This window comes from Patagioenas fasciata, chromosome 6 (genome assembly GCF_037038585.1).
Source record: "Patagioenas fasciata isolate bPatFas1 chromosome 6, bPatFas1.hap1, whole genome shotgun sequence".
In the NCBI taxonomy this organism is placed as follows: domain Eukaryota; kingdom Metazoa; phylum Chordata; class Aves; order Columbiformes; family Columbidae; genus Patagioenas; species Patagioenas fasciata.
Window position 1 is genome coordinate 8,311,333 of NC_092525.1, and position 12,047 is coordinate 8,323,379.

General features: G+C 43.2%; 1 protein-coding gene across 1 annotated transcript in view; it reads left to right on the forward strand.

Annotated features, from left to right (window-relative positions):
• BEND5 (BEN domain containing 5) overlaps positions 1-12,047 on the forward strand; it is an 876,445-nt gene that overhangs the window by 188,850 nt on the left and 675,548 nt on the right. Inside the window, exon 4 of the mRNA XM_065842086.2 lies at positions 10,599-10,693. Coding sequence (XP_065698158.2) covers positions 10,599-10,693 — 95 coding nt within the window. The remainder of the gene's footprint in view (positions 1-10,598; positions 10,694-12,047) is intronic.

Below are 12,047 nucleotides of genomic sequence, written 5' to 3' on the forward strand. Positions count from 1 at the left end.
CTGACCGCCATAGGCTTTTGGAGATGGGCATTTTTTATTAGAGAAAATCTTCCTTGTCATATTGTTATGCCAGTGTTTCATAAAAGTTATCATGGTCTAGACAAATAAGCTTACAATACTATTAAAGTGCCTTCATACATAAAGAAAGCACAAGTGCTGCTTGATGTGACTGGATTATTTATCTACGGATATTGATCGGAGCTGGCGGTGCGTGTTGTGCTCTATTTGTCACCCGAGGAGAAAGGTCCTGGTTTTGGGGAGTCCTTGGTGGCAGAGCTGGCAGTGGGTGCTGTGGGCTCACAGCCAGCTGTTGGATGGCTTTGATTTGTGCTGAAGAAATCCCCCGTGGTCCAGAACCGGGGTGGTGCTGGGCCACGGATTCCACCCTCTCGAGACCCCCTGTGCTCTCCTCTGGCAGCTGACACCCCACATTTCAATCACTGCTTTCTTGCTCCCAGTCACCTTCACAGCTGAAGTCCTAATTCCCAGCTTATCTCAAATTCTTTTGGAATTGAGTGTGAAGTTTGTAGGGAGCTCTCCCATGCAACGGGTAATTGTGTTTTGTTGACAGAGCACTGGCTCCATTTTCTGGGAAGCTCCTTGTGATTTTCGAAGCTCATACTGGTATTTTTTATTTATTGGAAGACTTCTACTCACGTCACTGCATACGCTTCTTTTTGTTCTTATTTTCCTGCTTCCATTGTGGGCTCCTCTTCCCCCCAGGATTGGCCACCAAAGTGGTGTTTTGCAGACTTTGAGTTTGTGATACGTGGTTGCAGGCTGGTTGGGGGAGCAGTGCTCGTGATGGGAAATCCATAGGCATCACGGCACCAAAGGATGACTTGTCATGCATTGCAGTTGTTTTGGAAAGTTATGCTTGGAGTCTAAATGATGCTCTGGCCAACTAAAGATGATCAGCTGTGATTAATTCATAAGGGAACTGAGAAAGGTTTTGTATCTTTGGTTGGAATTGTTTTTTTGCTAATAATTTGTGTCTTCTACTCTTACAATTTCCAAAATGTAGGAAATCTGAGAGGGATTATATTTACATGTTGTTTCCAGAAAAACCTCTCGAGTCCTTTCCAACAGGAAAAAATGAAACACCACAAAGTGTGAAAGATCTTTTGCAGAATTATGGTTAGTATTGTGACGTATTAAAGTACTGTGCTATGAAGCAATGTCATCAATTTTCACATCTCCCCAGAAGGGTTTTCAGCGACTTTGAGTGCCCCATCAAGCTGGCACACTGAAGAGCGCAGGATTTGCCTGTGGCGTTGCACAGAACGTCGGTGGTGGCCTCAGAGCCGTACTCCGCTTTATTGCTACTTTGCAGAAGAACAAGCAACCATTTAGAGATGATGTTTTCTCTACCAAGAGGGCACTTGGAAGCAGATTTCTAGACTGGCATTTGGACGTGAACTGAAGTAAAATCAAATCTGTAAGATATTGAAAGCAGCTTCGGTCATATATTATATGATTTCTTTAGAGAAGATGTTCAGTGCTCCACCATATTTATCTCTTTTTGGAGACTCATTTTTGGTGGAAAATTACCAGAATTTGTTCTGAGACTTGCTCAGTATCTGAGCAATGTTTCTTATAACTTAATAATATAATAGTTTCAGCACAGTACCACGTACTCAGTACTTCAAAGTCAATAAAGACGAGCGATCCATTTTCAAATTCCTTTTATTCATACAGCATTTCAAATTGATTTACATAAACTAACAAAACAATATTACACTTAAAGTTGATCTGTAACAGTAATAAAAGTGTTCCTGCATCCCAAAGCTGCAGAAACGTCACTTCCAATCTACAGCGATCAGTTGCTCAGGATAGATTGTGCCTATGGGACTTTGGGCAATCCAGCATCTTTGCCCCATGCTGCTGGGCTGACTTAAACCCTGAATCAGAAATCCTCCCTTATGCAGGAGGAAAGTGTGAACGTTTGCTTAACTTTAAAAGTGAGGCTAAATATGTATATGTTTGAACCCTTTTATGGATACAAAAGTTCTCTTATCCACGTTTAAAGCTCAGTCAGGACAAGATGTAAATTTTACCTTTGGCATTTGGCGTTTGAAAACAAGAGGACCTGACTGGCTGGGCTGCCGTTAGTCTGCATTTCCCAGTAATGATGTATTACATATATATATATATATATTTAAATTTGTTTGGTTTTCCCCCTGCAGCTATGGTTAGTGCCAGGGAGCTGTGACACTTGTGCTACACGAATGCAGCACAGGGCACATTGCTTTCAGACACTTAACTTTCCTTTTGAAATCCCCCCAGTTCTTTTGTTGGGCTGTGCTGCCCATGGCACCGCCCAGACGTGTTTATTCGCACACTGATAATCACCTCTGCAAACAGACACATCGTCGTATGAATCTTAGATTCGGCATTTCAGCTTCAGAATGGGATTTCCAAAGCTGTGAGGACAACTCATACATCCCTTTGCTATTATGGTTGGTTAAGGATGTTCTGAGATCTTATTCTAAGTGTCAAATAGATAGGTAGAGAAAAATAGCAGGAACTAAATTCGATTTCCTTCACCTTACCCCTGGGTTTTCTTTAGAAGCACAAAACTTTGAATAGTCAAGTAGTACATGAGCTGGACACTTGGAGTAGGATCTAAGGCAGTGAAAACTGAAATACAAGAAATAGTGCTGAAGTACTATAGAAATCATAAGCAGTTTTGTCAAATCAATACCTCAGGCTACTGGTTGTCAATGTTAAGATTCCAATGTACACTAACATATTGATTACATTTTCTTATAGAAATTGGTGAGTTGTGTGTGAATGTTGCAGTATTGCAAAAGGATTCGGCTACAAAGAGCAGGAAAGAAGTATTTCAACTCTGCAGCAGAAATAGAAGGGATTATTAATTTTGCAAAAGAAAACAAGAGGGTACATGCCACAGCAATGTCCCTTAGCTTCATGAAATTGATAACACATGGTCTATATTTTCCACAAAAGCCTTTTTTGGGGTGTTTTTTCATCAGCACTGCAGCTACTCTGGTAAGGATCCAATTCCACTTCTGTCTAAATATAAGGGAACTATACAATATGGAGAAACCTTTATCCCATTGCTATTCAGAACCATGCATAGAAGAACATAGAAAGTTCAAAGGTTTCATTGTAATAGCAACCAAAATGATTGAATTAAAAAGAAGAGAAACCCAAGGACCTCCATGAATAACCTGGACACAAAGCCCATCTGTGCTGGGTTACTGCAGAAGTAAATAGCGAGGTTTTATACGTTTGCAAGGCTGTGATCCCAGTAATGTAAGCGAGGCCGCTGGCAGCAAGAGCTGGTGCTTGTGCACATCAAAATGTCTTTGTTTTTGCAACCCAGCAGAGAACACTGAGGCAAATATCTGGTTTTGAGCTCTCCCATGTATCCTGTCTTTCTTTCTGTGTGTTAGCATCTCCTCCTTTTCCCCTACAGGTTTTTCCCACAAGCTCCAAACAAACAATAACTTTAAACTGCGAAATATGCCAGCTGCAAAAAATCCAAAGTAAACAACTGCTGGAAAAGCTTCATCCAAATCTCTGTTTAACAGAGCTTGCTTTATCTGCCTTTTGCTTCTCACAAGGATCTGCACTTGAAAAGGCTTTTTCATTCTCACCTTCCAGCCGGGTATCAGACAGATTGCTGCCTTTGTGTTTGCCTGCTATTTAAATTGCCATGATTACCTCGTGTGTTTCCAAGGGTCGCGCAGCCTCCTGATGCACACCTAATGCCAGTGCTCGTAAACGTGGGCTTGCTTTTATTTCACAGTGGTTCCTTCTAACCATGATGTGGTGACTTTTCCTGGCCCTCTTCCCTTTTTCCAGATTGATCTCATGGTTTTGAGGCCTCCTGCACCATGAACGGGATGTCATCCAGAAAACGTGTAGTTGATAGCATTGTCTTTTTGAATGATCAAGAATGTGTAATTATTATTACTGGTTTAAATCCCATCAAATTTTTGCAGCGTTTCTTCTCACTAAATAATTTCTCTATTAGGAAAAAGAAAACGTAAGACTTTTCAGCTGGTTCTTCTTGAGGGGTGTTTGATACCAGCAAATGCTGCTGACACGTTCCAGCACGGCCAGCTGTTACTACCCACCTGCAGCCGTAATATTGACTGAAAAGAGTACGGAACCTAAACAGGGATAGGTTCTGTAATTAGCTAGAAAGAGTTTAATACATGACTCTACTTCAAATATCATCTGGCAAGAGCTGTTAAATGGCGTGGAGTACTTTAGGAAATACTTTAACTGGTTGAGAAAGTCTCAGTGAAAGACTGTGTACTGTTTCCTTGCTTTAGATTTCAGCTGATTCCTGAAATAGTACCCATCAATATGGACAAAGTCAATGACAAAACCAGGAGTGCTCAGACATCCCATGAAATAGCAGATAAAAAGTTGCTCACGTGTTCCTGTAGCTCTGCGATTTCCAAGCACTATACCTAGAAGTGGCCTTTTTGGCCAAATACTGTGTATATATGAAAAAATAGAAAATAGAAGTACCTTTTTTTTCCCAGAGCTGATTAAATAAAGATGCCTTTTTTTTTTCTTTATTTTTTAACAAATATTTTGACCTTTTGCTACAAAGAATGGAAAAAGCTTGGCAAGAAGCTTTCAGCTTCAAGCCTGTTCAATACCTCTGTAGTCTGGTTACATGCCCTGTCAGGACCCTTACTCTTTTCTTATTGACGAACCCACACAACACGACATAAGTCTTGTGGCACATTTGCAAGTCTATTGGAGATTTTGACCCGAGGGAGCAAGGAAGGTGAGTCGGTCTAATTACTTCAGTGCTGCCTTTCTAAATGGAGATTTTTGAGTTTTCAGTTGAAAGTTTCAGATTATTGATATCAGATAAAAAGTGAAAACTTGAAGAGCAAGTTGCCATCGGTTGGCAGGGGGGGGTGTTCGATAACAAATTTGCCCTTTTCCCAAGAAGGCTGAATGGGAAGAGCTGGAGTGACTGTTGCCCTCCCCGTGTTTGAATGCAGCAGATGATGCCCGAAGCCAGATGAGCAGTCTGGAAGACGGCACGGGAGCCCCTGCCCTCCATCTGAGTGCGAGGGCACCGCCGTGGGTGCTGAGGTTCGACGTGGGAAGCACCGCCTTACCCCGGAGTTACATCTCCCGTGGGGCTGCGCTCAGGGCTGTGGGTTTGGGCGCAAAGAAAGGACGGCCAGAAAGGGCAGATAAGCAGGGCAGATGACAAAATGGATAAGTATTTCTAAAAATAGTTTTTGTCATTAAGATAAAGTTACATTCCATTAACTGAAAAACACTAATGCAGCTTATAGGTGGTGGGCTGGCATGAACACCAAGAATATCCCCAAACCACAGACAAATACCATGATAAATTCTGAGCTCATTTTATAGTTAGCATAACAGCATGTGAGAGGTCTTACTGCATTAAAATCCTTTGAGTGTCACTTTAATGATGCTCCTCATAACATCTCAGACTTTAGCATTTCTCTTTTTTAAGTAGCTAAATGAAGAGCTCTACCAAGGGGAAAAAAACCTTGTATAATTCACAATTTGAGGGCCATTTTCAGCATCGCTTTCCTGAGACTCCCTGACTGTGTAAGGAGGTGCCAGTTTCCAGTTAACAAGACAGAGGTGTGATGGAGCGGTGAGCCTGGCAGAGCCCGGGCTGCTCCGCCATCCTCCCGCAGTACACATCGGTGTTCCCCTCCTGAGCACCAGCAGGTTTGAAGACTCCTTACCCGAAGAGGAAAGGCTAAATGCTATCCATATTAGAAACCTTTTCGGTTGAAAGGACATGTGTTCCTACAAAGGGAAAAAAAATAAGAAGTGTGTTTTTTCAAAATGTTAGCAGTAATGAATGACTTAAATTTTAAAAGGTCAGAAAAATGAGATTTGTAAGTTTGGATTTCGCACGGCACTGACTGTTACATTATTTGTTTTCCTGATGGCAGTTGCAGGTGACACATTTTCCCTCTCCATTCTGAAGCCCCTCCAGTGCAATTTGGTTTTGTATGGCTTTGTTTGAGGTGCTTTGTTAGGAAGGACCCCAGAAACCTTCTGACATCAATACCTACAAGCAGCACCTTTAGTGAGAAGGCAGCAGTTCCTTGTTGCCGGTTTCTCGCATTCAGAAGCGGTGACTCAAAATCGCACAAGTCGTGGGTTGGCTTGGTTCTTTTCTTTTTTAGTGGAGTGCAATTCCAAAGTAGATCATCCCTTTGAAGGAATGAACACTTGAATTTTATACAAGAAATAGAAAGGATTTTCAAAAGAAAGGAAGGAAAGGATAACCAAGATTCTTGCACAAGGCCAGAACCCAGCTCACAAAGAGCCTCAGGAGTTCCCAAAACACGGTGCTGTGCAGAGAAACGAAGGCACCAAGCAGCGAAGGGCCCCGTGCTACCTGGGACCTCTGGATCATTAATGCTTATTCAGAGCTCCAGAGCTCAGACTTAATTTCAGGTGAAAGGTCTTAATATTACTACTTGGTGCCCAGTTCTCTTATTGTGACTGGTTACATGATGGAATTTTCCCTGCTTGATTACAAACAATCGGTCCCCAGGTACTGAGGCAGCTCCTAGCGAAGTCTGTATTGTACTTGTAGCACGGAGGACTGTCAACTGAATTGACATTATTATACTATTGCTATTAAATCTATTATAGAATTGTTAATATTTCACATGCGTACGTTACATCAATACTAAGAAAGCCTGACATTTCCTACTGCAAGTCCTGCTTTCAGTTAGTTATAGCTTCTCATGCTTTCGATGATTCGACACTCAATGCTGTGTGCCAGGTGTCAGCCTCGGGGGGACTCTTGTGGGCTTTGGTAAGGTCAGCCAGGCCGGCTCAGCTGTTCCTGAGAGTCAGCTGGGGAAAGCTGTGCAAAATAAACCCGGCAGTGGTTTTGAAGGGACATTGCGTGTCCTTATCCTGGGAGAAAACACTTCACCTTTGGCGAACGTGTGACTTTTCTTTATCTGCTTCAGTCGGTGGGTTTGCATGGAAAACCTGCCAGAATGCGGGCGAACAATGAGTGTAAGAGACCACGGTTCGCCCTGTGCTCGCACAGACCTCTCAGAACACGGTGTCCGATGTGACCATCCATGCTGGATGCCAAACCCGCCCTGGTGTGTGCTTGCCCCCAAACACCCGCAGCTCCTTCCAGCCGCAGTCAGGAACCTGCACGCTTCTGCTAACAAGATCAATAGTGTGACAGGCTCCAGCCACCTTCTCCCCTTGTGTTCAAGGCTCATCTTTATCTTGCTCATGCTAAAAACACCGGGCATCCCTTAACTTCTGATTATGTTTTTAATTCCTGAAATAAGTTTGCAGAGGACTATTGGGAAAAGCAGATTTAATCACCAAATTTTAAGGCAGGACGAAGCCTTTCCTCAGTTTTCTGTCCGAATTTAAGCAGCAGGGCAGACTTTCTGCACACACAGTATGGAAAGTGGGCACCTTCCTTCTTGTCCCAATGGGCAGGACGTACCTGCCGTGTGTCGTGTTCTCCAGCATCTGTCTCACATCTGTCCGCGCACAGCGCCTGCGGTGCTGCACGTGTCTTCCCCTCGATCTGGAGCCACACAGCGTCCTGGTGCCGGCCCAGGTAGGACAGGCTTACCCGGTGCTGTCCTGAGAGGCGTTTCTGCCCCAGACCTCTTCTACCGCCCCAGAAGTTGCAGATTGCTATCAGAATAACACAGTAGATTGAAAATGCATCATGACTGAAGTGAAATCACACAATTATAATGTGAGGTACGCTATCAGTTTGAATATTGCTTCTTTTAGTGATATTCATACCCTGCAAAATGAACAGAAGTATTGCTATTGTAAAGATTTCTGCCATTTTTTCTCTGGATTGATGCTCTGGAGACCAGAGCAATTTCTAGGGACTTCATAAGCACTTTTCATCTTAGTTTATTTCCTTGAGACTTCTTAAAAAAAAGCTTGCTAGTTTGTTTTCATTTTTCAGTGTCTAAATTATATTGCTCATTAAATGCCACCCATTGTTCATCTCTATAATTCATAAAAACACACGGAGTGGTGACAACTTTCTCATGAAAGAGTGTTTTAATATGCATAGTGCATCCCTAGTCCTGTTGCGCTTTGCAGTGTGCAACTGCAGCGGTAAGGGATGTCAAAACCAGATTTGTTCGGCAAACGTTTGATTGCTGTATCACAACCTTTTTATTACGGCGTTCAGTTCGAAGATGTTTGCATACCTTATTGAGCAAGCTGCGTATTTTTCGGGCTAAGGCGTGTATGGTGCAGTCATTACGTTTTTGCACGCTTCACCGGCTGAACTGCATGGACGACTTTGTCACCAGGAACACTCGACCGGGTTCAGCTGCTTATTTGAGTGCTTCGGTTTGTGTACTTTATTACTGCAGCCGTGTGTGTTGGTCAAGCTCTGTTCTGTGCTGTTAAACTTTTGGTTCTGCCAATCCCACTATACACCGGGCTGAGAGAGCTGCACGCACCGCTGAGTGCCGGCTCCACAGTGCACACGGGTGCTTCAAATGTTATCAGCTGCACTGTTTTGTTAAATGAGCTGCATAGTTTTGTTTTTATATACATTGCTTACCCAGTTGTGTACGTTTGCCCAACTCATTATACAAAATAAGCTTGATTGGAATAAGAACATTCTCTACCAGCTGTCTGCTCTGAGTCAGTACGGAACAGAATTAGCAACTTTCCCTTTCCAACAGTGGCGTGATTGCATCCCAAGTCTAAGGCAATTGCTTTGGAGATCTTGTTTGTTTCCTTCGCTCCATGCAAACATCAAGATCAACAAATCAATTTCTCGCAACTTCATTTGTTTTCACAAATATGAACAGACTTAAGTAACAGAGGAAAATCTCAGCATTCTAATACAGGAAAATGCTTCCATGTGGAGTATGGAATATATGCACTTATATAGAGACCTAAATATAGTTTTCTAATTTAGAGCCATACATTGTAAGCATAAGAAGATGGAAATGAACTAGAGACTTCCCAAGATGGAAATTTGATCAGATAAGCATTATCCTAAACACTTAAAACTACAAATGTAACATTTAGTAAATTAAGTGCATGCTTTCATCAAGAGTTATGAAAATAAACGACTCTCATGACCATTAGAAAATCTCAAAGTCCTGCAATAGGCAAAATACATGAAACCTCATGTAAAGGGATATGTAGTTTGCTCATTAATGTTGGTACAAAATTGAATTAACCTCTTGAAGAAAGTGTTTTTTCCCCAACTTGCTAGTTTTTTGAGTCACTTCCAGCAAAAGCTGCAGGTTATTCTTGGACTTGTAAGAGTGATTCGCAGAGTTTGCATAGGTAGCAGCTTGTGCTTCCATTTACAAAATCATCAGCACTGGCCTCACCTCAGGAAAACCCTCCTCATTTGTCTTGAGTGCAGAGATGCTTAATTAGGGCTACAGAGTTGAGCTGGTTTCCTACCAGCCCCACATGTAAAAGCCAACGTGCCTGGCTCCTCTTGTCACCGTCCCACTGCTGGTTGCTTTTACTTCACTGCTCTAATCCAGTGCTGTCTGAGCAGACTGCCCAGGAGATCCAGATTTGGTTTTGCAAAATTTTACATATGAAAGCCTAATTGATCTTATTGCTTTAGTCAAAATTGTTCGATTTCGTACAGTGGCCATTTAATTCCCAGCATTATATCAAAATTTGTTTAATCTTCGTATTTCAGTTTTTCTGTGTGCACTAATGCTGGGTATCAAGAGTATGAGAAACCAGGTATACTGGGTTTAACATCTGAAAAGTAAACGTACTGCAGGAGATGAGCTGGATCCAAGCTCAGCTCTCCTAACAGAAACAGCACGAGTGATTTTACATGGAATGGCTGAGAGCAGACAGCTGCTAAGGAGGGAGGTTGTGGCTCTGTTTTATCTTTTCTTCCCCCAGCACGAATTTACTCTCAGTGTCCGTTCATTGCCAGTAAAGATCTAGATTTTGATCTATCAACTATAGTTTTCCCAAAGTTATTCATGTAAACCAAGCTCCGAGTTGGACTCTTCTTTGTCGTATTCAAACCATTGATGGCTACGTGCACTTCCTACTGCATAGGTATCCTGTACAGTTTTTGCAGTGGAAAATTGTTCCTCTTGCCAAGGGAATTGAAGAAAAAGATCGCTTTCTCTGGGGAAAGAAAATGAGAAATCTTTAGGATTTTTGCACTGCTGTCTGAGGCCTCAGCAGGTTGGAAGAAGCAACTAAAATGTTTTAAGAGATGGAGCAGTTGGGAAGTTTTGAAGGGAACTGGCCCCCTGTCCCACCGGCCTCTCCGACACCGACCGCACAGCCGGGGCTTGTTCCTCTGTTCCAGTCTCAGTGGCCTCTTTGTTTGTAGGGCTGGGATTCCTGCTGAAAAACCAGCACGTTCAATTCAAAAGATGCATTCCATGGACATGACTGCAGTATTAAAATACTATGAACAGACAGGGTATGCATTATTTGAGATCTATGGAGAGTAACAATTCATAAGATATGGAATTATTGCATATATTTTCTTTGTATATTTGTATGCAGCTGGGATATGCAATACGCATATAAACTCTTTCTATAGCTGACCTCTTTTCTTTGACTTTTTTTTTTCACAGAGAGTAATTTTCAATGTGGTCAACTTCAGCAAAACAAAGAGCCTCTATAGGGATGGGATGGCTCCAATGGTGAAGTCCACTAGCAGACCAAAGTGGTAAGTTATCCTTTCAAAGACTTGCTAAATGAGATAAAGTGGCACTTTGTTGTAGTGAAGGCCTCGTGGCTCCAGTGCAGCTTCAGGTGCAGAAGCAGTGTTGAGAGGAGCAGTTCTGTTCTGGAGCAGATGGACGGTATGAGCTCTGCAGGCGTCTTCCTGCAGTGGTGGCGTGGTGTTGTGCCTTGTTTCCATTAGCGTGGCTGATGTGATGTTCATTCAAGCAAACGGAACGATTCAGGGCTTGGGCCAAACTATTTTTCAGTGACATCCTCACCATCCAGCTGCTGGCACGGTCCCTGGCCCAGGTTTGGCCCGTGTCAGCTCGCAGCCTCCCAAACAGAGCCCGCGAACAATATGGGAGCTGGACTTGGCCTGGGCTGGTTTTGAGTGGCTGTTTGGGTTTGTTCTCCCCATTTTGGGGTGATTGGAGTTTAGTCAAAGAATGTGAGCTCTGCCATGGGCATTGACCTCGTGAACAAGCAGGGTCAGGTGTGTTTTTTCTAAGGCAGAAGAAGGCCAGGTAACCTGGTTGTAAGCTACATAATATATACAACACAGAAAGGCGTGTACATAGGAAACACATGAATACCCATATAGATGGTACATTTTCTCAAAGCTAATGTAATGAAATGTCTACTATGAATAATAATATGTAAATCTAATGTGTCCTAATGCATGCAAGACTCCCAAGAATTATATCGTGTGCTTTTAGCTAGGAGTTTTGTTTGAATATGGATGGTGAGTTCAGACCACGAGTGTACAGTAATGTATTCCACCATCAGCAAATTTGCTGATGACACCAAGTTGGGGGGCAGTGTTGACCTGCTGGAAGGCAGGAGGGCTCTGCAAAGAGATCTGGATAGACTGGAAAAATGGGCTGATTCCAATGGGATGAAGTTCAACAAGGCCAAGTGCCGGGTCCTGCACTTTGGCCACAACAACCCCCTTCAGCGCTACAGGCTGGGCACAGAGTGGCTGGAGAGCAGCCAGACAGAAAGGGACCTGGGGGTACTGATTGACAGCAAGCTCAACATGAGCCAACAGTGTGCCCAGGTGGCCAAGAAGGCCAATGGTATCCTGGCCTGTATCAAAAATAGTGTGGTCAGCAGGACAAGGGAAGTGATCCTTCCCCTGTACTCTGCATTGGTGAGGCCACACCTGGAGTATTGTGTTCAGTTCTGGGCCCCTCAGTTCAGGAGGGATATTGAGGTGCTGGAGCGGGTCCAGAGAAGAGCAACAAGACTGGTGAAGGGACTTGAGCACATGACCTATGGTGAGAGGCTGAGGGAGCTGGGGTTGTTCAGCCTGGAGAGGAGGAGGCTTAGAGGTGACCTCATTGCTCTCTATAACT